General features: G+C 38.2%; 1 protein-coding gene across 4 annotated transcripts; it reads left to right on the top strand.

Annotated features, from left to right (window-relative positions):
* The first annotated feature begins 248 nt into the window (after positions 1-248).
* On the top strand, positions 249-26,975 carry LOC124267795 (eukaryotic translation initiation factor 5A-1-like). 4 transcript variants are annotated; one of them, XM_046702780.1, is made up of 5 exons: positions 249-377; positions 22,110-22,290; positions 23,466-23,570; positions 25,226-25,357; positions 26,459-26,975. In XM_046702780.1, exons 1-5 carry the CDS (start codon positions 373-375, stop codon positions 26,525-26,527), a joined length of 492 nt encoding a protein of 163 aa, XP_046558736.1. In that variant the 5' UTR covers positions 249-372; the 3' UTR covers positions 26,528-26,975. The 4 variants fall into 4 exon arrangements, with proteins under 4 accessions (XP_046558736.1, XP_046558733.1, XP_046558734.1 ...); XM_046702777.1 differs by lacking the exon at positions 249-377 and adding an exon at positions 4,117-4,221; XM_046702778.1 differs by lacking the exon at positions 249-377 and adding an exon at positions 4,354-4,454.
* Positions 26,976-27,526: the final 551 nt, after the last annotated feature.

The raw sequence follows: 27,526 nt of genomic DNA, 5'->3' as shown, positions 1-27,526 counted from the left end.
CAAATAGTTCCTATTATCGTACACCCATGCCTGCAGCTTTTACACTGGTCATGCGTCATGTAAAAATGGTGATAAGACAGTCAGTCTGGCCAAATTTCAAGTATTTTTTTTTTATAAATGAGCCTCAAGCAAGCGATGGTGTAAGGGAGGTAACTCTGACCTACGTTCCGGCGCTGATTGTGGTGCAACATTTCTAAACATACGTCTGACGCTTGCAAACTGACTACTTTTCAATACATAGAAACGCAGGGCCAACATTTCAGTCAGTTGTGCAATATCGGCGCGTAGATCACATAAAAGCACCCTGCGCATGTAAACATTTCAGAACGAATCTCTGGACACCTATCTAGAACCGTTCGTTTGGAATTCGTCATGAAGTAAGTACATTGTATATGTTTATATATTTTTGTTTTATAAATTTTGCCTACATTATTCTCTGTATTTGCAGGTGACGACAGATATATACAAAATTTGTTTAATTTATTTTCAAAGGTTTGAATAGATATTTCCCCCAAAATATTTAAAACTGTTTAACTATATCGCAATATTAATGCAATGTCCAGCTTCACACGGTATGTACAATGTATATCTATATTCAGGTAAGTACAGTTTATGGTTGGTGTGGAAGCTGGACACAAACAAACAGAGGTAGTTTGTTCCACAGATCGCATCTGCACGGTACTTTGCGTTTTCCGACCAATGTCCGTCCCTTGGAACTGTTTACCTCGAGATTTTACAAATACAAGATGGATATTTCATTTTGGAAAATAGATTCCACTTGCATTTTCATTTGTTTGAAGATTATTTTTGTGTGAATATGGTAAACAGGTTATTCTTTACGCATTACTTAAATATAACGAAAACGCGCCTCTGAAACAAGAAAGACAAAATGCTGTTATAATGTTTTTGAAATTTACTAATCAATGCAGCAATAAATTGTACCTCGCACATAACTTTAAAATAAAACATTCAACACAGATGAAGAGGATTTTTCTTACATTCGAAGAGGTTGGGGGAGGGTTGGGGTAGCCTAGTGGTTAAAGCGTTGGATCGTCACGCCAAAGACCCGGGTTCGATTCCACACGTGAATACAATGTGGGAAGCCCTTTTCTGGTGTCGCTCCGCCGTGATATGGCTGGAATATTGCAAACAGCGGCGTAAAACCATACTCACTCACTCACGAAGAAGTTGGGTAACCTATTGGATAGCGTTCATTCGTCGAAGGTCAAGTTCGATATTCGACATGGGTAGAATGTGAAGCCTATTTCTGGTGTCCCTCGCCTTTATACTGTTGATCATGTGCGAAAGGTCACATAAAATCATACACGTTAGCAGAGACATGGGGTAACCACTGCGAATGCAGAGCCCATTTCGGGTGTCCCCTCCCTGGCATATTGCTAGAAACTTGCTAAAAGCAGAGTGAAATCATACTCACTTGCTGTTTACATTCATCACTCCGTCTGTCATGATAGGCGGTCCACGTACGATAATCCATGCAAATTATAGTGTAGCACAGTGGTGCTTGTGCAGTGTATTATAAGTCCGGTTTGGATCTGTGCCCACAAACCCATGTTTGTCATACCACACATTTACGTAGACCGGTCTGCATGGCTCCATGACTTGGCTCGATGGTTGCTTGGCAACGTACCCCAGCGTAGGTCATAATATCAACCGTTGGTTTAACCAAGGGTCTTCAGTAATTTTACGCCCCTCTTTGAGTTAAATTGTACACGTATTGACTATTGTATCAATCTACATTCTGCGTGAGACCCGTGACGATCCGGGGTAGAATAGGTCTTCAGCAACCCATGCTTGCCACAAAAGGCGACTATGCTTGTCGTAAGAGGCGACTAACGGGATCGGGTGGTCAGGCTCGCTGACTTGGTTGAGACATGTCATCGGTTCCCAATTGCGCAGGTCGATGCTCATGCTGTTGATCACTGGATTGTCTGGTCCAGACTCGATTATTTACAGACCGCCGCCATATAGGTGGAATATTGCTGAGTGCGGCGTAAAACTAAACTCACTCACTCACTCATTCTGCGTGACGAACCACACGAATGTGTAGCTTTGCGCACACATGCGCTTGAAATAAGCACACGTATGGGATTTTAGATATCACTAATAGCAAGAATTGAAGATATCTATAATTGAATTGAAGATATCTTTAATTGAATTGAACGTGTCTGTAATATATTTGTATAATACATTGTGTATGAATTATTTTAAGATATTAATTTCTAATATAATTATGAACACTGTGGTCGTAATTGTGTTATTGATATCTAAAACACATTAAGAGATATCACGAAATATGTTCTTGATATCTCTAGAACATTTTGAGATATCAGTAATTTTATTTTGGAAATGAGAAATTAATTAAAGATATCTTCAATTATTTACTGCACAGATATCTTTAAAACATCATTGATACCCCTAAGTAGAGTACAGATATCTTTAAAACATTATAGTACAGATATCTCTAAAACGGCTGAATATGTCTTTAATTTCTTAATAAATGTTAAAACGGCTTGCCATACAAACGCACACGAAACGTATTTGTGTATATCTATGAATTACTGTATATACGACAAGGCCGCAATGCTATACGCATCTCGATCACACGGATGCAATACAATTCGAATCCCGATACAGTATTAACAAATTTTGATTTGTTCATATCTACATCAGTAAAGAATACGAAGGCATCCTTATCTTTATTCTGCTTTATTTATTCTGTTTGGGAGTGGCTATGGGATATCTGCACTGATAAAGAAGAGAACAACTGATCTGTTTTCTTGGGTATTCAGGAATTAAAAATATATAAATCATTTGTTGTCAAAATCGCAGAGTTTGAATCCATAACAGATTGCACTGCAAGCAATAGCGGCACGGCACAACGAAGAAAAGCAGCAGAGAACATCAGAACAGATTGAATTAGATGTTACTGTGACAAAGTTAGACATCTCGGTAATAGAAAGGTTTCCTTACTCTTTACTGTGATCGTGTATACATAAATGCAATGTAAAGAAAGAAGAATGTGAATACGTAGCGCTTAGTCTTGTTGTGAATGTCCCCTGTCCTCCACCTTCAACCTTCACCCTAGCACTGACACAGTAGGAATGGTATTAAATGAGCAGTGGATAGGTCGATGGAGCAGTTCGATGAGGCGGAAAACATTTGTTTTTCATTTATGGGTCGGCGGCCAAATTACGATGAGAAACACAACAATGACAAATGTTGTCTTATCTCCCTTTCTGTAGTTCATATCATCTACCTGTCTCCGGTAATTAAAATCCAGAACGATTTGTTTCTCGACATCGGAGATTGGATATTGTAAGAGAGAAACGTATAAGATTGTGACACTGCACAGATTCTGCTATACTAATATATAGCCAACCAGGAAGTACTAGAGGATCTGCATCAACTGGGTTCTGTCTCGTGTTGCACATGAGTATAACTTGAACTTTGTGCTTATTGTAATGTTGGGGCGGTGGGGTAGCCTAGTGGTTGAAGCGTTCGCTCGTCACGCCGAAGACCCGGGTTTGATTCCTCACATGGGTACACTGTGTGAAGCCCATTTCTGGTGTCCCCTGTCATGATGTTGGTGAAATATTGCTAAAACGTCGTAAAACTAAACTCATTCCCTCACTTATTGTAATTTGTAACTTATTGTAACATTTTCCTTCCATTGTTGCTACGGGTCTCTCTCAGTTCTTCTCAATTCTAAAATACATGTAGACGAAATTGTTAACACTGCAAGTAAAATCGCTGGAGTTAAATTTGAATGTTTATCATTAATATATGAGCGGCAAATCGACAATCAAGCTGTCAAAATTATATCTGACAAAATTTGACTCTGGACAGCATCCTCTATTCCAAGTACCAATCTCTTTTAAACAAATGTGAAGATACTTAAATTCATGAATTTATGTAAATATGTTATGTATTTGTATCTCTCTGATGTGTCAGTAGCTCTGCTGATGTAACACAAATTTCTGAAAAGACAATGAAGTTTTATTGCTCTGTTCTGCTCAAGCTCTATAGTCTTTTAGTGGTGGCGGAAAAAGCCGAGTGGGTCCGAGTTGTTTGGAAATAATAAAAGGGAGACCACTTTGACGATATGTGGTGCAATTGTCCGACCCCTCTACCGCGGAATTGGATTAGTTTGTTATGCGCATGCGCATTTCATCCCTTTTACTTGAACGGCCATCCCAACACGTGAGTTTACACTTAGTTGTTTTAAATATATCTAAATAATTGAATAATTGACGACGAGAGACTGTTATTTCACGAAAAGAGACACAGTTCTTTACTCCTGTAACTGCGCTTCAGATCACTGTATTATCTTGACGCAGTTGATTTGGAATGAAAATACTACGTGGGCCATACGCTAGATATGTTCACACATGGTGTGAACCATTACTGGCTCTGACTACGCCGGACCATAATTTGTAAATAATAATGAACTATCAGTAGATGTTAAAGGTTCCTGTATTTGTATTAATGAAGTTAAATCACGTTGACTCCTCATAGTGCCCCGTGATGTGAGGAAGTAGTTTTCAAATTACTTCTTCCATGCAGTGACCTTTCCTGCACTCGGTGAATTCTTGCGAATTTGTGAGGACACTATGAATTTTTGACAGAAGACAGATATAGCCATAACTAGATCTACATTCTTTAAATTAAATTCCGTCGTTTCCTTTCAAAAACAAGTGGCCGAGATCGTTATTTCAATGTATACATATCGTATGAAACATCACGTTGAATCACCATCTCGAATATTCTAATCTTGTGTAGCTGTCATGTATAAATGTTTACAGTGATTATGGTAACGGTTTGCTCGTCAAATACACTCTTAAAATCTATTACTTGCCCTTGTACATGATTTCGTCCTTAAGAAATGAAACTGCAATCATTCCATCAGTAGATAGACAGTAGTTCTGTTGAGAAACCTGTGGATTTAGTCACTTTCATAATATTAGGTATATCCACTCATTTTTTTAATCTTTTATTTTTTTCAAAAAAAAATCAGGATATATTCTCCAATGTCTCTATAATGCAAATATGAAAATCTTTTCATCATGGAGGTTACCATCATTGTGAAACTGAACCTCAAAGACATCTACTGTAGGCTCGAAAAAATGGCCCACTTTTTCGTTGACCAGTTTTTGGTCCACCATTGTTAAAAAATGACAGGGACAAAATAAGCATATGTCCATGCTTTATATACTTACCAATATGATGGGACTACATAAACATTAAGAAATATTACCAGAAAATGAGTGAGAAATAAAAAATATGTACAGCAACTTGATGTCTTCAGTAGGCTGATTTGCGAATGTCACTGAAATAGGGACAATTATTTATTTTTTCAGAGTTTCATGTGAGTTTGGAATATATATGGATACAGAGGAATGTGTGGAAGGTCTGGTGTGAATTCATATAAAAAATAAATCAATTATATGCCTTTAAATTCATTTTAGTTATTAAATTCAATAACGAGCCGAATTGAAACATATCCATTTAAAATTATTTAAAAGATATAAGAGTCAAAATAATTATATATTTGTGCTTTGTTAACTCTACAATATAATTAGTAATGATAAAAGCTAGAAAACTTACCTGAATATGAGTAACAAAAATAAACAAATATGTACAGCTAACTTTACGCTCCCAATGCACCAATTTACGAATGTCACTGAAAATAATGAAGATATTTATTTCTTATGTGAGTTTGGGAATATATATGGATACAGAGGAATGTGTGGAAGGTCTGGTTTGAATTCATTTAAAAAAACGAATCAAATATATGCATTGAATGCCACAACGAGTCATGACATAATCCATTTAAAACAGGTTTTAATTAGGTTGTTACTTAAAATCTATACATGTTAGACACATTTTCTCTTTGTTAATTTTTATCATATTAATTACTTATTCATGCATTTGATTGTTAGTTTAAAAAACCCAAAAAACAAACATTCACTTTCATATCACCAATGTCACTTGTATCGTGCCAGAAATAATTTTAATCAGAATCAGTGTTGTGCTGAGAAGGGGATACGGGTCCTGCAGATATGTACAAGTCAAAAACCCAAAAGGTTTTGCATGTCCCTATTCTTTAACAATGTCCCAATCATCACAAATTGGTCAAAGTGTCCCCTATTTCCATGGATCAGGTACAACACTGATAATTGTCTCATGCTTGTTAATGTGAATGTATCAAGATTTTTGTATTAGTAAATAAACATAGGTAGTTTGATAACAAACTGAAACTGAATTTATATGTGAATAATAATTGATTAGTCAAACATAACAGAACTGATCAACACATTTTCATCTTTCAAATTTCATTTCATGCAAATCACAGGGTAACAGTGTTTCAAGAACGTAATGAACAAATAATAATGAGGTAAATAACATACTGTTTATATCTCAATATTATATGTTCAAGACGCATAAGAATCTGCTCCATGACTATGAGCGTAGACAAGCTTTTGCAACATCTCACCATGCATTGTTAACCTCTCAATGCCATCTCTTCATTTCATTTGATGTTGATTTGTCAAAGAACTCGGAAGAAAAACATCCAGTGCAAGTAACCTCAATAATTTTTAAGTCCCCTTTCTCTTAGTCGTCAAGAAGAGGGTAGACATAGACAGAGTCGTCTGCATCGTAGAGAATGTACATTCAGCGCGGAAATCCAGGTACACACGATATCACTCTGCCTGTGTACAGTTGGCGGACACCTTCCATAAGAGCGTGTCGAACACATTTCCCAACCATCAGCGGTTTGTAAGACGGTGAATCCTTCGTCTCAGGGACGGAATTTCCTGCACTCAGGGATTCTCTGATCAGCATTTGACATTTTCCTCAAGTTCCGCAACAGTTTTGTCTTTTCCTCTTTCTGATGTGCAAAATACTTTCTTGTCTGGGTATTTCTGGCAAAGCACTTTCTGTCAGAAACGCAGCTGAGAAACAAGGGCCTCCCTTTTCTCTCGACCATACAGTTGTTTCAGTTGCACATCAACTGTGTCGGTGTACTGCCATAATCCGTAATATTTAAGTTTGTTGGTGAGCCGTTCCTTCCTTTTGATTTCTTCTTGTTCCTTCTCTAAGACTTTCATATTCTTTGCTCGCAGTCGTTCACGTCTATTTTGCTGAATCTCATATGACTGTTCCCGATACAGTGAAGCCCTGTTAGTCCGGACTCCGATAATCCGGATGTCTCACCTCCTGGATGATTTTAGCTTGTTACCAATCTATGCCTATTTAATTTGCCTCAATAATCCGGAAATTCGGTTTCCGGAACCGGACGGTAAGTAGCTGTAACCAATCAGTAAAATAAACAGTAAATTGCTTCACAGTCCGGACGCTGTAAGTCGTGTTCACGAAACATAACAACACCCCACGGCGATGTTTACTTAACTGGCCATAAACAATAAAAACTCGTGTCATGGAGTTGACAAGATGAACTCTTGTTAACTTTTGAGAAAGGTCTATTAAGGGTGGTTGTTTTAATTAGACATTAAAATCTCCCGACTGAAGATGCTGTACATTTACACTTTGATTGACACCACAATACAAAGGCGTGGATGACAAGTGAGCTATTTTGTGATTGGTTAATGTACTTTGACAGACAGATGCGGTCAGGTGGACTGAAAGTGATTTTGCTTCTCAACAACGCTGCAAGTCACAAGTGTGCTTCGCTAACTTTGCCAAAAAGTGACCAAATACCGCGTCTCATATTCAACCGATGGATGCAGGAATAATTTGGACATTCAAGGCATACTACAATAGATCGCTTGTTAGACATTACCTCACCTGTGCTGTAGTGGTGGTCCGATTAATTGAAATAATCGAAGATTGGTCGTAGTGACTAAACGACCAAGCAATGGATCACAATTTCTCATAATCGAACACAAACAATTCTGGAACACTTGTTTTCATTAACAATATTTTTCACATGGTTGGTTTTGTCTGTTACATTTCGTAAGCACTGCAATCTCGTTTCAAGTCATGATTGAAATTATCCCAAGAATTTTTTCTTCCAACATACTATAGTTTGGCATGAAATGCATGCTATTTATTTTGTTGACAGGTACATAGACAGATTCTTTAATACAAATGCATAACATCGGTGATTTACAATGTGATTAGGTTGTCTGACAAAACATCCACTTGCACAGTTTGAGATCGATTGGGTCATTGGATGAAGAGATATTTACAAAAAACCGGGTCCACATGCATTTCATGCCAAACTATAGTCATCCTTTAATGATGTGAAATTTTGCCAAAAATATCCTAAAAGAACTACATGTCTTTTTCCTTATTTTTATGTGCATTAACAATTTTCATGAATTACGGTAACCAATTATTGCCAATGATTGATCCAATCATCAACTATGAGATTAGAACCAATTCCTGACACTACTGTTCTGAGGAAGGACGTGATCAGACACGTCGGATCAACATGCGGATGTTACTCGGTAAAATTATTCATGTGATGAATTCAATGAGGAAGGTTAAACAAACAACAATGAAATACTTTTTGCTATGACTATAGATTATTGTTGTGCTTGCTATTCATTGTTTTATAAGCTTTACATTAAATGCTTATTTGTTTTATCCAGATTTGTGTTGTTTTTGTAATAGTAAGGGAAGCAACTCTTGCTTGAACTTGGGTCTTGATTCAGTAGTCCGGACTATTCGCAATCCGGACGAATTTGCTGAGAAACGGAACCGTCCGGATTAACGAGGTTTCACTGTACTTCTGTCTCAGCTTGAGACCTTCTTGTTGTGCAGATGTAAGGTATTTGTTCCTCTCCTTTAAGCTCAGAGTTTCAAGCCATTCTCCAGTCTTGTTCAGTGCGAACATAACATATGCTTCATTGCAAAGGGTTCCCGCATTTGGTTTTGATTTCATGATGGCATCTAGAATACCAAAGGTCCTTTCGGGAAATTTGTTGTGCTTGGGTGTGGATTCTGTTTCTGTTAGGAGCTCATCAGATACAGTGGCAAACTTGCCATCCTCGAGATGATCAGAGACAGCCCGTTTCATGAGGGACTCCCAAGCTGTAAACAAATGCTGGAGCATGATAACAGTTACGTCATCGAAAGGATCCTTCTTCAAGAGGCGATCTTTGATGTTTTCTTCCTCCACTACTGATGGGAAAGGTACATTGTCACCTGTCATGAAATCTGTGGCGTCATCTTTCATATCCTCAAAGAACTTTGTCAGAGTCTGATAAATGTCAGTCACTTCCACCATTGCAGGGGTGGAAATAACCCATTGCCCGACGTCCTAGTCCAGTGTGTGTTTTTTTTCTGTCGGGCCACCAAATTTGTATAACACACTGTACCGATGTCCAGTTGACTTTCCAATGTTATTTATGTTGTTTATTTTTAAAAATCAACAAGAAAACTGCCGGTATAGTGGCAAAATTATCAGGGCAAGCGATTTTACATGTGCCACTGTTCCGGAGTACACTAGCAATTTGAAAAGTTATTTCCACCCCTGCATTGACATGTCACATTCCAACAATCTCCAAAATGGTGCGGTCACAAACTTGGAGCACAATCCTAGTGTCTTGCAGCCTGCAAGATACAGTGATTCCTTTATGTCATTAGAACACTGCTTTCTGAAGAAGGTTTGATGGCGGTGAATTTTGGGAAAAGAACTCCCTGATGTAGTCACTGAGAAACAGTACGATCTGGGCGTCATAAAACAAGATGTTGAATCTGTTTCCTCGGAATGGCGTCAACAAGGATGACCGTTTCTTTCCTTTCCAATCTTCACTTTCATCCTTTCCTGCCATAAAGGCCCTGAAGTCACCATAGCATCCACTCTTTTCATCGGCTCATCTTGCTAAACACTTGCATGCTGTTCTAACTAATCGCTGTGTTCCACCCCCAGTTTTGGTAAATCTTGCCGTGTCCTGTGTGCAGCTGCACCCACTGTCCCAGTTTGGACTGTCTGTTCACTGGCTAGGAGGACTTTGTCTGCTATTTCAGTCATATTTACAAGGATGTGTAGACCACAGTAGAAGTTGTTCATAGATGACAATGATTCCCTTTCTTCCGATGATAATTCTCCTTGGTTTGAATACACAGTTGGCAAAATCTCTTCTGTGTAACCCTGAAGGAGGTTATGGATTGATTTCGCCGTGGCTGCCCTGTCGGACATGGTATTCTTTATGTTTGCAATCAAGTTTTGCCAACTGTTGTGGCAGCACTAGAGTCAATGTCGGATATTATTGCTTTCAAAGTGTTCAGGCAGATTTGAGATGCTTTATTTTCCATTTCTCGTAACCCAACACCCATGGTTTGCCTCCTTTATCTTGCACAGCAAGCACTTCATAACAGTCGCCATATCTTGTCTCGTCGGACATCAGAGTTGTTTCCTTTTCACTAGCGAGTTCTTTCTCGATCTGAATGTGACTGACGACTACTCTCTGATCACCTATTCTGTTCAGACTGGTGTAGCCTGGTACCCTTGGGACTTCCTTCCCGCACAGCTGGGCGACTTCTTTCACAACACTGTTTATATGTGACATCCCAACACCATGTCTCATTAGGTTCATTGCACACAACTGAAATGATGGAGTCAAAACATTTCCATCATACAATGTCAGTTGTTTGTCATCCTGAATCATTGTTTGCAGCCAATTTATTTCCTTGGCCATGTTTTGGTTGTCTTCCAAGATGGTTTCACTTTTCAGAATATCTTCCAATTCTGCTACTGCTGCCACAGATGTTTCAAGTGTCTTTTCTAAGTGTTGGCATTTCTGATCCAAAACTTTGTTTCTATTTTCAAGCATCCTAACTTGTTCTTCATGTTTCCTCTTCAAAGACATTATTTGCCGGTGTTTAGTTTCTTCTCGCTGCCTGCTCGCTGCCTGTAACTCCTTCCTTCCTTTCATGGTAGAGCAAAGGTCAGAATGCAAAGTGGACAGCGTTTGTATCTTCACTTCTCTACTGTCTAACAGCTGTTTTGCTCTCTTCAAACTATCTTTCCTCTCCTTCCTTAAAACAGAGATGGTTTCTTTCTGTTTAGCTAGTTTTTCTGTGAGTATCTTTACCTTAGCCTTGTAAACATCCTTTTCTGCTTTTTGTTGGACATCAGAAAGTGCTTGAGATTCTGTGACTTTCTCTTGTGGTTTGGTCCTTTCAATTGAAAAAGCTTCATTCTGAAACAACTTAGGATCTTCACCTCTTAATCTCTTTCCGGCTTTGGACAGTTTTGACATCCTTAATCTAAAAAAATTAGGTTCCACAGAAAACCAGTGGCACAACACAGACAAAGAAATATCTTCTGACCTCACATAGTCATTAAATGTTCAACATGTTCTTATTTGTTAGGAATTTGATCATATGGGCTGGGGAACCTACTCTTACAATTGATTCAAAGAGTTCCATTGTTAACCTGCTCTACTCTGTCCAAATGTTTTGATTTAGAATATTGCCTGTGCTGATTGTTTGTGTAGAGGCATCTACTTGCACTGGATGAATACCTTTTGCAAATTTTCGATCATCATTAGACTGAAAATAGATTTGTACATGTATCGTGACAAGTACCATTTTTGATGAATAATGATACTGATAAGTACACGAAGAACTCTTGACTGTGAACGAATGAATTAAGGTGTACGAGAACTTACCATTTCACATGATTTCCTCTTCCTTGAGATGACTGGTGCAGGGAGGTCATCTTCAGTACCGATGCCTTGCAGGAAATGAGGTATTCTTGTTTTCTTAGGAGATTCGGAATCTGGAGTGAACTGCAAGCTCTGGATGTTTACAAGCAAAAATAAGCAATGAGAAATAACAATTCAACTCTACACACTCTAAGAAGACAATAAATTGTGTCTGTGAGACACTGATGCCCTTAACCTCCAACTGTCAAACAAACCATCAAGGCTTACCGACATTCCCATTCAAATCTTTAGAAACATTAGCCTAAGTTCGAACACTGTCAAAGTCATTATTTATGTTAAATTTAAAAAACAAAATATGAGGTGCATATCATCTGCAATGCCTCTACAATGCACATGTGCAAGCTCAATCAATTCGGACAGATAGGGCGGCACAATGGTTAAAGCAAGACCTGGGTTCAATCCCCACATGGGCACAATGTGTGAAGCCCATTTCTGGTGTCCCCGCCGTGATGTTGCTGGAATATTGCTAAAAGCGACGTACAACCAAACTCAGTCAGTCGGACAGATAGTTAATGAGGAGTTGTGGATAAACGACACCCACCCACCAAGTCAAATTTTTCAAAAATTAGCTGAAGTTCAAATGCTGTCAAAATCATTATCTATGAAAAACAATTCAACAATTCAGTGATGTGTTGTGAAGCTGATAATTTTTAATAGCAAACGTAGATATGCACTTTACGTCCATTGCAATGACTGACAAACACAATTGTTAAATTCAGATGTTTACAGATGTGAACATTCTTAGATGTCTTTTAAAATGAGCGTGACTAAGCAGGGTTGGCAGCTTATAAGTTGCTCATGTGGCATTTCGATAAACCACTGAAGATTTCAGCAATAGGAAAACATTGGAATATTACATCAATTACTACATGAAAAGTTTACATACTGAAGTGCCTTGAGGGGGCTGCTGACTGACATCAGGTTGAAGCTGAAAAGATTTTAGTTATGGTCTTATAAGCCTGTCTAATGAAGTATATCAAACATTTCAAAGATGTCACATAGGAAACTAATAATTTTACAGAGCAACAATAGCATATGTTCATTATGTTCATTGTGATTACTTTGTCTGACAAACACAATTTCTAACTGAATTTTGTATGACGAAGTGCCTTGATGTGGGCGGTCAGAGATATCAGACTGTTAATAAGTTGTGGTTTTAGCAGTTTTAAAAGTAAACTGTGTAATAAAGTGATTGATTAAATTTAAGCTTTTCTAAAACACATACATTGGTACTTTATTCTTGTTCTTCGGCAAATGTCTGCTCAGAGTGGAACTGTGTACAAAAATGTTCAACGTTAACTAAGAGAAATAAGCAATATGTCTGAAAACATCAATACATAAAATTAAATACAAAATAATAACTATAAAATATTGATGAAATAAATCATAAATTGTCTTTGTGACTTAATTGATTCATAATTTCTTTTATAGACTATTGATAACTTACTGCCTGTAATTCTAATTTCTCAATGTTGATTCGAGGAGGTGAATCGGAAGATAAGACTTGTGAGTCCTGAAAATTGACAAAGGGCATATGCATGAAAACTTCAGTACTTGCTAAGTATTGTATATTTTTGTGACAATGGCATTCACAAAAATGATTTAATGAAAGTTATATCATTTGACCATGATTAATTTATATTAACTCTTTACATTATGAATATCATTATTTATCAAAATAGAATTACCTCAAAAGTTTGTACTTGACTATAGGTATTGTCGGGAGCTTGAGTAGCATCAAAGTTAGTTCCTGGAATTATATCGACTTCATATTCTTCACTTGTTGATGAGTCAGACATGATGAATTTTAAACTCAAGACTTTCTGGCCTGCAAATTGCAATTATGAATTAATGAACTGATGGGCTACATTATGTAAGATAGATAATTTCATTGTCATCATTCTGTAGTGATTTTGAAAATATTTCACACAAAGCATTAACTTTATCATTAATTATGTTCAGTGACTGTTTTGTCACTCCTAAAAATTCAATGATAAAATAGAGAACGATTCTGCAGACATTATCCTTACTTTAGAAGATGACAGGGCTTATTATGCATTATCCCCTGTCTAAAAGTGTCTTACTTAATGTTATTCCATTCATAAGTTCAGCTGTCACTCACCATTTTGGTGTAAAATCGCTGTTTTCACAAGCTTGTTGACGATGCTTACTCCGACATCGCTGTTGATTGCAGAGAGAAAATGCCTGGATGATGTCATTCTCACTTCCGGAATGGTAGGGTGGTATTTTTTAACAATTTTTTCATCTACAACACGTGCACTTATTGTATATTTTTTGCTACGTGTTTGTAGAGGGAGTAATGGGCTAGAACTATAAAAAATTCAAGCAGGTGCGGCAAGCAGTTAATTAACTACACACTTCGGAAAATGTTATTGCTTCAAAGTCAACATTTTCATCATAAGTTTCTCAGATACAAAATTGCGCACGCCTCACCTTATATTCCTTCTTGTTATTGGCTAGCTAAAAATAACTGACCAATCATTCCTTTTGTTACAAAAAAGCGTAGAAATGACCCACTGTTTTGGGTGAAATATGTGGAAGGTGTATTCATTTAGCATATTGCATGGTAAGACTACCTCCCGTATCACCCCCTAAATTTTAATGAGGAAAAATTTCTTCGTGTGGCATTTTTAGAAGTTGTATATGTCTTTCAGTAAGTTCAGATACAATTAAAGAAACATGTTAAAACTCATCCTTATCAGATGAGGAATATATTCAGGTGATATGATTTGACTAGAATGAAATTTAAGGGGGGATACGGGTGGAAGTCTTTCCGGTTTTTTTTCTCTATATTCATGGGGTGCTTTTATGTTATGTTGAAGACAGCATTTTGTCATTAATCTACAACTAACTATGCCACCACTCTGTGATTTCTCCGAAATATGTTTGGATAATCAATGATCTATGTTGATAGCCAGTCCTAATGGTAAAGTACTGTCGGAAATAGAAAAAAACTGTTTTTAGGCTGTTACTCTGTGTCCCTAAAATGTACACAATTGCAAATAGCATATGTTGAAATAACCCACATCAGCCTAACTTGGGCGTTCAGTGGGATGCGTAATAGGATATCCAGAAAAGCATGTTTACTCGTAAAATCGGGCAAAACTTAGAAAAAATACGAACAGCTGCTGAAAACAATAGATCAGACTATAGATGGCAATTAGGTCGCTCAGCCAGGTATGATGACGGACCGTCAACTCACTTGGCATGAGATGCACGTGCTGCCCACAGACACAAGGGGACATCTCAAATATCTTTTATGCTTTTACATGTGTATTGAATATGTCTCTACTGATTATCTAATCTTAGCTAATATCTCTATCCCCAAGCCTGACCACAACTACTGTCAGCACCACCTGTCTTGGTTTTGCTTTTGAGACGACCCCTCCTACCTGTTTCTTTTCATAGTGATAGTGAGACTCAATGGTATCTATATCCTTAATAGTTTCAGCATTAAATTTGTTATTTTTTACATCTGATATCGTTTATTATGAAGCTAAGTCTAATTTCAAAATGGACATTAAAAAAGTGTCATTTGTTATACAATATCATCGCACACTAATTTACTTAAAGCCATGGTCTGCTCCAAATAAGTCTTTACGGACTTTGAAAACCCCCGCATTGTTTATTTCTGCACTAATATCTCCTCAGTAAAGTCCTTTTTTAACGTTTCCTATGTCCCTACCACTGAGACTGTAGTTAGGCCGAACTTAGTTCAACAGATATTTCACACTTTTACATATTAACTACCTAAATTGTAGATATAAATGTGAAAAAAACGTTTTTTATGCCCCCACCATATATGGCTGGGGGCATATAGGGTTACCCTCAGTGTCCGTCCGTACGAAACAGGGAATGTATTCTATCCACTTCTCCACCATAACCGCTCTGTGGAATTCAATGAACTTATGCATGGGCTTTCTTGGGACACTAATGGTGTGCATCTCATATTTTGTTTTTTTATTTTATTGGTTTTTTTGTAAGTTTAGAGACATTTGAACTTTGAACTGCTGAATTTCTCTATGATGATAGTGTAATAGGGGATGAAGTCTATCCACTTCTCCACAAAAACTGCTCAACAGAATTGAATGAACTTCTACATGTCTTTTGTAGGGACTCTAAAGGTGTGCATTTCATAATTTTTTATGCAATTTCTTAATTTTGTCACTTTTACAGATGTTTGAACTTAGTTGAATTTTGTTCTATTCAGCCAGTGTTTGTTCCATCCAACAGGGGGTGTATACGTTATCCACTTCTCCTCAAAAACTACTTTATGGAATTCATTTAGATTCCACATGTGCTTTATAGGGACTCTAAAGGCGTGCATCTCATATTTTGATTTTGTATTTTATTTATTTTTCCAATTTTAATGCTGTTTGAACTTAGATATATTTTGTTGAATTTCTCTCTGAATATAGTGTTGTAGGGGGTGAAGTCTATCCACTTCTCCACAAAAGCTGCTCAACAGAATTGATTGAGCTTCTATGTGTGTTTCATTGGGACTCTAAAGGTGTGCATCTCATACCTTGTTCATCCAATTTCTTAATTTTGTCACTTTTACAGATGTTTGAACTTAGTTGAATATTGTTCTATTCAGTCTGTTCGTTCCATCCAACAGGGGGTGTACGTTATCCACTTCCCCACAAAAACTGCTTTATGGAATTCATTTAGATTACACATGTGCTTTATAGGGACTCTAAAGGTGTGCATCTCATATTTTGATTTTGTATTGTATTTATTTTTCCAATTTTAATGCCGTTTGAACTTGCATAAATGTTTTATTTTTCCAATTTTAATGCTGTTTGAACTTACATAAATTTTGTTGAATTTCTCTCTGAATATAGTGTTATATGGGATGAATTCTATCCACTTCTCCACAAAAACTGCTCAACAGAATTGATTAAGCTTTTACATGTGTTTCATTGGGACTCGAAAGGTGTGTATCTCATAGTTGCATAGATGTTTATTGAGCTTGTTGGTGAATTTTGTTCAATTATTGATCTTTATATGTCTTATGAATGTCAGCGGGGGCATCCGTGTCCCTGGACACAATTTTTTCTTGTTTCTATTTCCGACCGTACTTTAGTAACATTTTCAAAACATTATACAGAACCGTAACCTAAATTCGTGGATAACCTTGATTCGTGGATCGCGGAAATTATCATGCCAGCTCGAAACTTAAGTCTCGACTGACGTCACGGAGTGGTACTTTTGATGTACATACAATGCCACGCCTCGCTGACAAAAAAGTTCTGAATCTCTGCATTACACACAAGAACACTAAATAATTGTGCAGCATTGAGATAAATAGCCCCAGATCACCAATACCACCATTACCAAATTATATTTTTACAAAATGTCAAGTAAAAAAGATAGTTAGCTCCAAGCTTCTCATTTCTCGTCTGCTTTCCTTAGTGTCAATACTTACTGCAGTAGGATGTCGTACATACTACATAGTGGTATAAAGTAAACAGCTACGTAATCCACGAAACAAGGTGACGTCACATTTTGTGGGCCCACGGATGGGTGATGATTGCAAATGGCTTCCGTTAACAAACGTTTCATTCACGAGTGGAATATTCGGCATTTTCAATTTGCTGAATCAATGAATAAAATAATCAGTGCGTATACAAAAAGAAATCATGCATTTAAAATATGAATTTCGCTGCACTTCCCTTATATCCACGAATCAAGGTTACGCATGTATAATTGAAACTGCTTTAATTAACATTATAATTGAAATTAGTCTTGGTCATTAATTGATGTCGAGGTCAGGGATTAATGAATGTTCCGACTGTGCTTTTTACAATCTCTATTTTAGACTGTAATGGTTATTGCTAAAGTTTAACCACAGTATGCACGACAGTGACAAAAGGTAGCAACATAATGAATGTTCGTTGTTTTCAGCTGTGTGTTCCACATGTGTGTGCCCTAATACGTTGATTTCATACTTTAGTTTACCCTGTTTCATACTGATTGGGGGTGGTGGATTAGCCTTGTGGTTAAAATGTCTGCTTGTCAAGCCGAGGCCGGGTTCGATTCCCCACATTGGTACAATGTGTGAAGCCCATTTCTGGTGCAACCTGTCGTGATATTGCTAGGTTTGACTGATTGACTGGGTGTCTAGTCCTCTGTTCTGTAGCTGAGTTCACACACCTGTGAATGGACAGAAAGTTTGCATGATATATGAATATATGATATATTTTTTATGAAATGGATCATTTGAACTTACTGATGTTTCCCCTAACTCTTGGGGTCTACAATCAACTGCATCTTCTGCCTTATGTGGCAAGCTTAGAGGTTCAGACAGTTTTATCACATGATTTTGTTTCAGTTTCATAAACAAAATGTTGAGCACATGATACTGACACTACATGAATATGACTGAACAAAGCAAAGCAGAGCTACAGATAACTTTTTGGGTCATTGAGTTATGTACTCGCTTGTGTTCATTTCAATTGGGTATCCTAATTTTCCTTTGAGTAACCAAATAAATTGTACTCACCTCATTCAAAGACATTTGGGTATTTTGCCATTTTCCATTAATATTAAAAATGTAATAAAGTTTAAATGTTAGTGTTTGTTATTTATATTTCATCTGTAATATGAAAAATGATAAGAAAGACTGCAAGTTGTCATGTTCATGTCCTGAAATAGAACCTCTCAATATACCTCAGTTATTTTATCTATCCACCGGTACGCAAGCTAAGATTTGACATTTTTTTGTGTACGCATGTAAGATCACATTTATTGAGTATTTACAAAAGTTCAAGCGTACTTGTACGCAATAGACTTAAAAGGAATTGAGTTTTCACATAAATATTTGAGTAATTTACGCAGATACGCAGCTTATCTGTACCTCTGGCAAAGTAAGGTATTTGTTGTCTTACAGATCTGTAATAACAGATTAATTTGCTTCTTGAGAACAGCTATTTTTACATGTTTTGTAGAGTAATACATGCTCCCAGTTTGCTGTTATATTAATATGAAGCTATAACCCCTGATCCTCTTTTACACTCGCAAAAGGAAATGGCTGTGTCCAGTACCCACTGTGTATAGAATGGGTGTAATAAAATATTTTATCATCCAAAACTGTTCCACAGGAGATATTGCTTGTGTGAGATCAAATGATATCTCCTAGAACATATCAGCTATATCTCCTAGGAGATACCATTTTGACAGATTTTATACAATGCCCTGACATCATCGTTTACATGACACACAATGCTATGACATTTAAAACCTGATGACGTCACAATGCTATGACATCGCTTCACTGCAAGTCTAATGGCATAGTTTTTTTACGAGGTATGAATAAAATAAGCTTTCAGATACCTTTGTTTTTTTCCTGGCACCAACAGACATCGGTCATTCTGACAGAGAAAGTCGACATGACTTGATTGAATAAACAATTACATATTGATAAATGTGTTATTAGTTCGTACTTTACTTCTAAAAAATAATGTAAAAAAATCCTTCCTACCTACCCTAAATTTTAAAGAATTGTAATTGGAACCACAGCATTTTTTTATTTGACCTTAATCATGTTGATGTAAAATACATTCTATCAAGTAATGAAAGCTCACAGTTGTTGTCCCCGAGCATGAAAGTATTTAGTCATGAAAGATTAACATAGTGTCTAATGGGATAAGTATGACAGACTGTCCTGAAACCCAGATTAAATGTCATCAGATGTTTTCTTCTAACATTCCCCCGAGAGGCTGGGGTTAGAATAGGGCCCTGGTATTCTGATGTTACTGTTCAGCCTTACACTTACAGTCAAGTGTATTTGTTACAGTGACTTTGTTTTTTTGTGGAGGGTATGATTTCGTTTTTTTCTTCAGTACCTGCACCGAGTGTAACCAGGCTTTAAGTTTGGCTGCACCATCAAAATTATGGTTGCACCATAAAAATGATGTCACTGGTTCTAAAAAGTAACATAAATACTTGTTTAGCCATTTTTTTTCGTAAAAAGTACTCAGTATCGGATACATTCAACAGAACCTGACCCCATGATTTTAAAGGAATGATTGAATGCTTTACCTTTATTTATAAATATTTATTTTACATAACTGATTTATATGTACACAAATGTTCATGCTGTAGCAAGTCACACAGAGAGAAAGTATTAATTCCAGTCAGTTACTTCCCAATTAAAACACAGGTGTATGACATTGGAGGATATATTGTTACCTGCACCAGGTGCAACCTGTCACTGAAGGTAACACGAACCAGCCATTGTTAACATGCCCCAGTGCAGGTTGTGAAAAGCAAAATCACACCCTGTTGTCATATCATACTCGGTGCACAGGATGTTCAGGTCTCCACTCCAGTAGCTGGTTTACTGCTGTATCTAGCTGAAAGTATGAAAGAAAAGGCTGCGAAACACAATCCGTGCATATTCTATGTTCATGAGCCATTAATTCCTGCGTTAGTACTACGTGTAAACCTATTCCTTGGTGGCTGTGACAGTAAACTAGTGCTGCAATGATAGCGTATCACAGTATTGTATCACAATGCAAGGTTCATGATTCATCTATTTACATCTCCTGTATTGTTTTACATACTCTTCAGTGCAGGAGATGTAAAGTTATATTGATGTAAAATCATGTAAATAATATACAGTCAAATCCCGATGTCTCGAATCGCTGGGGACCAAGTAATAAATTCGACTTATCGATGTATTCGAGACATAGGTATGTCTATGAGGGTAGAAAAAATGATGATCCAGTCCTAATTCCTCCGCCTAAGCATTTGTTTATCTAATGATTTCCATATCACTAATAGGGACACCTTATCAGTTCCAGTCTGATTAGCACAGACAGTGATTTCCGTAAAATCACTAATCTGCCTTTTGAACTCACCCGTCAATGGCGGAAAGGTGTGAGCCGCGCTGGTTTGTTAATTGGATCAGTTTGCTACACCAATCAACTTCTCATTGACTGACTTCGGCTTATGTATACAAGATTGCTGTTTGAATCTCATGGGACCAAATTTTCTTCTCGAGTCATCGTGTGTATTTATGAGACGAATTCGTATAACCGGTATTCAAATGATGACAATTATAACAGGGAATGGTCGGGACCGACAGGTACTTCCAGTTATGCATAATATTCAAGACACCGGCATTCGACTCATCGGGATTTGACTGTATTAATAACAGAAACTGTCCAAAGACCAATTTATGCAGATTATCAAGTAATTATTGATCGGCTATAAATATTACAATTGGCACAGCGTCCCTTAATATCTCTGTTTCTCCCCTACAATATCCCATCTTTGCTGTGTAAATGTTTTAACATCAATCACTGTGATTCAGGCCTGAGATTCACTTAAAAAGGGAGAGAATATGAACTTATGGTTTGAAAGTACTGTTTTAGGCTACGAATCATATTACACATTCTCTTCCCACAGAGGTTACTTGTCATATCTTCCTACGAACCTCTGTTCTAATACGTCCTTTTCATGGTGCGAGTGTTCAGGATTCGTGATTGGTTGCAATCAGATTTAGTTGTGCAATCAGCGACGTTGTTTCAAAAGTGATCATTCGCAAGGCCTCGGTAATTTCCGTATGCTTCGGGGAAAACTAGAACCTCTACACATAGGGGATTTTACGAGAACAGGGAAACATGGCCGTATTAGAACAGAGGTTCGTAGGAAGATATGACAAGTAACCTCTTTTGGAAGAGAGTGCATATTACAGGGCTCCAGATAATTTTTCAACATCCAGGAGTACATACTCCTTATTTTTTTAATACAGCAGTACTGGAAGACCTTAAGAGTACATTTAGAGTATTGAATGGAATTTAATGTAGTACCAGTAATCTTGTGTTTCGTTTCATATATTTCAACATTGCTACTCTTATGTAAACAGGTCAATAAACAATAAAACAATATTTTTTCACATAAATACGTCTGTAAATGATTCTTAGCCCATACACCATTACTGTGGTATATATCTGCTACGCTTTCTAAATTATTTCCTACTGTATCGTGTATATTTCATATCCGTACATACGCCGATATGGTCCTTATCTGGATCCCTGATATTATGTCCATATTATTGAGATACTTATTGTATGGTGCCCTCACAGTGTCGCTACACCCCTATGCTAGACAAAATCTATATCTTGCATTCTTCACCCTTTGGAACATATGGTGTGGTCGGGCTCGCTGACTTGGTTGACACATGTCATCGTATCCCAATTGCGTAGATCGATGCTCATGCTGTTGAACAAAAGATTGTCTGGTACGGACTCAGTTATTTACAGGCCACCGCCATATAGCTGGAAGATTGCTGAGTGTGGCATTAAACAACCAACCAACCAAGATGGTAATGAAGTGTAACAGCTAGTTTTCTTGTTACAGGGTCACCAAGATGAATGACGCTGCAGATGAAATCTTTGAGCAGGCTTGCAGTGGAGCCTCCAAGACCTACCCCAAGCAGTGCTCAGCCCTCAAGAAAGGTGGCCATGTTCTCCTCAAGCAGAGACCGTGCAAGATTGTTGAAATGTCCACCTCCAAGACTGGCAAACATGGACATGCTAAGGTGGGGTAAAAGGTCTTGTTTGAAGGAACACTTATGAAGTGGGAATTCATTCTTAAAGACATTATTTCACACCCACTTCTCTGAAAGTAAATGATGAATTTCTCTCAATAATTCTATCAGCCCTCAGGGAAGCTACCATATAATTTATTCCAAATTCTTTTACGTAGGGTATGTAGATTACAATATGAACTCTTTCAACTCCAGTTAACCAGAGGCTTTTACTGCTATGACACGGAGCTCCCAGAGACTCTGAGGTCATAGATGGAGCCTGTGTTTATCAAGGAAATATCAGCTTTTAAAACATTGCTACTACATATCATACACCATTTGAAAGGTCTAAGCCTACTGTTTATAAATATGAAATTTATTTTTATCATATTATTCAATTAATACAACTACAACTTAGATAAGTTAATTTATAATGAAAATGGTACACATTTATATCAAGATAAACCACGAAGGAAGCGAAATATATTGCCATTTTTTTCATTTGTAACATGTCATAATATCCCCTTACCCTTTTTTCTTTTATATTTTCATTTTTGCGTAATCGGAAAATTATCATAAAAAGATTTCTCAAATAATATGTATGGTCGTCTATTTCCCAATATCAGTGGCTTTCCGCTCGGTAAAGGGATACAACAGCGGGAAATGCCTCCGTTTTCGAAGCTTCGAATGAATAACATGCGAGGTGAAACGTTTGATGGCGAAAGTTTTGGGTAAAATAATGCTATTCTGAACATATTAAGCAAGAAATCGCTACCTATATGTAAATTATGGAACTTATTGGACGTATTGTGCTAGGTTATGACCTGTGGCAAAAATGCTTCATGCATATATTTTCGCATTAAACATTGTGTCCGAGCGTGAAGATTGAGGCAACGAAAGCCGAGATGTCACTTGTCAGTGACTTGACTTACATTACATGATCGCAGGGAAACTGTACTGCCTTATGCTGGAGACTTGGTCTCACCTTTGTCCTCACCATTGTCCTCACCATTGTCCTCCCAGTGTGTGGATAAATCGGTGTACCTTGTTCCTGTTCCTGAGGCTTCTGCCGAGGCTTCACTGATATTTTCAGGTAAGTATTTCATTGCTGTTAGTAATGGCAAAGTGATTCTGCTTGGGTTACAAATGGCATAAGGATATTTTCATAATGTTCTACACTGTTTCAGGTTCACCTGGTGGGATTGGACATCTTCACTGGGAAAAAGTATGAGGATGTATGTCCTTCGACACACAACATGATTGTGCCGACTATATCCAGACTGGATTACCAGGTCAGTGTGACATCCATGGTCCGTCCGTAAATACCCATGAAGATCCGGGTTAGAACTGATCTTCAGTAACCCATGCTTGTCGTAAGAGGTGACAAACAGGATCGGGTGGTCAGGCTCGCTGACCTGGTTGACACATGTCATCGTATCCCAATTGCATAGATCGATGCTCATGATGTTGACCACTGGATTGTCTGGTCCAGACTCGATTATTTACAGACTGCTGGCATACAGCTGGAATATTGCTGAGTGCGTCATCAAGCAACAAAGAAACCAAACCACTACCACAATAGTAAAATCCAAGCTTAACTGCAGTCTCGGGGTGCATGTGGCTTTGAAAAAGGCATTGAACAGGATCTTCATACATTTTGATGGCTATTGCATGACAGTGTTGCCAAGTTTGTAATGTCAAGCAAAATGAGGCACTTGGTTTTGTGTTGGACTGATCATTGCCCGGAGAAGTGGCAGTTTGGCTTTGTGCAAGTAGGTTTTAGTTCTGCCCATGTTAGTGCAAGTAAGTTTCACTAAAGTGATATACCCAAGGCTTTCCTTCCACAGAGGCTCAAGGGACATACCAAGCTTTTAGGTAAAATATCATAAGAGAACTTTGATGTAGGATCATTCATGAACATTGTTGAAATATCCATGAGGGCTTAGAATCTGTCTTCAGCTGCTATGATTGCAAGAGGTTACTTTTGGGATTGGATTGTGACACTTGTTCACTAGTGATGCTTGTGTCCCTGTTTCATGGATAATGCTGTAAATGTCGGTGACTTGATTGTCGAGTTCAGAGTTGACAATTTACAGGTCATTGAAAAACTGGAATATTGCTGGCATTGAACAAGATACACAACCCATGTACTCACCCACCCACACTGCCACTCACTCGCCCACCCAGACCACCTTCGTGGTGTAGTGCCTCCGTGGTGTAGTGGTTAGAGCATCTGCTTGGAGTGCGGAAGGTCGCGGGTTCGATCCCCGACCGCGTGAGACCAAAAGATGTTAAAATATGGTACTTGTTGGTCCCTGCCTGGCGCTTGGCATTGATGGGTACAACAAGGACTGGTTGGCTCGGAGTCAGTATGAGTCTGAGTGGGGTATTCATGCTTCATTGCGGCATGGTATCTCAGTGGGCTAGCACTATAAAACGAGCTTCAGTCTGGGCTAGTACAAGCAGCCACACATACACATACACACGCATGCACGTCATGTGAGCGAAATATTCTCAGGCACGACGTTAAACCCAATCTCACCTCACCTCACCTCACCTCACCTCACCTCACCTCACCTCACCTCATGGTGTAGTGGTTAGAGCCTCGGTCCGGAGAGCGGAAGGTTGTAGGTTTATCAGCGGCTGCGTCATGCCAAAAGACGTTAAAATATGGTACTTGTTGTTCCCTGCCTGGTGTTTGGCATTAATTGGTAAAACAAGGACGGGTCGGCTCAGAGTCAGTATAATTTGTCTAAGTGGGGTATTCATGCTTAACTGTGGCATGGTATCTCAGTGAGCATGCACTATAAAACCAGCTTCAGTAGTAGAGCTAGTACAAGCAGCCACACATACAAACACATACATGTCGTCATATGAGTGAAATATTCTTAAGTACGACGTTAAACCACATTTCACCTCACCTCACTCACTGTGTCTTTTGTTTCAGTGCATAGGGGTAGATGAGGGATATCTTTCCCTGCTTGATGATAAGGGCCTCACAAGGAATGATCTTCGTCTCCCAGATAATGACATGGGACAAGATATTCAGAGAAAAGCTGAGTGTGGAGATGACTTTGTGGTATGTTTTATGCTTTCCCAATGAGGATAAACTAAACTTGACACAAAGTCTAGTACCCATGGTACAAAGATGGACACTAATAATATCAACTAAGTCAGATTGTACCAACAAGGGTTGTTGGACTGATCTATTATTCTAAACAGTTATCAGACAGCAAATGTTTCTTTGACCAGCGTTAATCTGTCATAGTTAATAACAATTATGTGAACAAGTCATGTATTGTTAACTTCTTTTGAATGTTTGGACCGTCTCTTGCTGTTAAAGCGACCCGTGAAGATCTGGGGTAGAATAGGTCTTCAGCAACCCATGCTTGCCACAAAAGGCGACTATGCTTGTCGTAGGAGGCGACTTGGTTGACACATGTCATCGGTTCCCAATTGCGCATATCCATGCTCATGCTGTTGATCACTGGATTGTCTGGTCCAGACTCGATTATTTACAGACCGCCGCCATATAGCTGTAATATTGCTGAAATATTGCTGAGTGCGGAGTAAAACTAAACTCACTCACTCACTCTTGCGGTTAAGGCGCTAGCTCATCACGCCAAAGACCCGGGTCAATTCCCCACATGGGTACAATATGTGAAGCCCATAGTGTCCCCTGCCGTGATAATCTGGAATATTGCTTAAAGCGGCATAAAACCAAACTCTCACTCACTCCGACATCATACTGACATTATAATGTTGGACACAGCTTTAGACACATCTCTCTCACCTCAACAATAGAATGAATGTCCTGCTGCACCCATTAATAAATGTTTTCCAACTTTGACTTATCTGAAGGCTGAATATTTTTCTGCATCTCGGACAATTTTTCTTGTAAATAAGGCGGTGGCATAGCCTAGTGGTTAAAGCATTCGCTTGTCACACCGAAGACCCGGGTTCGATTCCCACATGTGTACAATGTGTGAAGCCCATTTTTGGTGTCCCCTGCCGTGATAATGCTGGAATATTGCTAAAAGCGGTGTAAAACCAAAGTCCCACACTTGTAAATAAACTTCTCAAAATGACGAACTATAGTGATACCAAAGACTCAGGCCCTTGAGCCGTTGTGTGCAGCAATCTGTTGTTCTTAACATGCTACTTTTTCTTGTGATTCAAGGTGACGGTTCAAACGGCGATGGATGATGAAATAGTCGTTGCAATGAAATCGATGAAGGCCATTGACTAACTAGAAACAAGGCCATGACATGAATGGTATCCTGTGTGAACTGTGAGAAATCGGAGTACTTCAGTATCATTCTGGACACCCCTAGATTCTAAATGTTACCATCTAGAGGGAGCCTGCATTTCTCCCTTTACTATCAATGTGTAAATTACTGGTCAACCATGAGGAAGGGGCAGTTATTGGCGTCTGCAGCATTATTACTGTACTGAAGTGATGAAATTGTGACTGTTATATCTCTTTGTTTTCACTTTTCATCCTCAAAGCCTGGTAAGGACATATTCTAATTTATGTCGGGAATCGACCAAAGCTTTAATATAGTTCTGTGTTACGAATGTTTCATCATTTTTAAGCTTCTTTTGTTTCTATTGTTTTTCTCATCTGACTCGTGTAATAAAATTCTGTATTCAAACTTGTGAGGAAGCTAATAAATCCGTGGTTGGATTGAACACATTGATTTTTGTTGGTTTTCTTTGTGACAGGGCACAGACAGGTGCGTGAGGGAATTGTAAATGATGACTTGATGGGGGGCGGGAAAGGTTACTGGCCACAAAAAGAAAGTGTGCATTGTTAAAGTTCTTTTTTGAAACAACAGGTATAACAACAATAAACATGACTGAATAGGCGGATATTGAGTTTATAAGAAGCTGGAACGATATGTTGAAAGTCCATGACCTTGACCATACATTGGCGAGTCCAAATGTGGCACAGGTCAAGCAACATTGTCACAATCTCAATGATGGGTAGGCCCACCTTGAGCAGCAAGAACCGCAGTGTATTATTGCTTCATAGTCCCATCAAACGAGCTTGGATGGCTTGCCATATTCGATCACAGATGTTAACTGTTGGGTTTGATCATGGTGCGGACGTTGATCCTTTTCTGCCCACAATGCAATGTACCGGAGAGATCAAGATAATTAGCACGTCAAGGCAGCACTTGAACATCGTACTGTTGAAGAAAATTCATAGCAACTTCGGCCCCTTGAACTTTTTACCTGTTGAATG

Source organism: Haliotis rubra, unplaced genomic scaffold (genome assembly GCF_003918875.1).
Source record: "Haliotis rubra isolate DU_JTF1 unplaced genomic scaffold, ASM391887v1 Scf134, whole genome shotgun sequence".
Taxonomy (NCBI): Eukaryota; Metazoa; Mollusca; class Gastropoda; order Lepetellida; family Haliotidae; genus Haliotis; species Haliotis rubra.
This window is presented reverse-complemented; position numbering and strand designations above follow the sequence as displayed.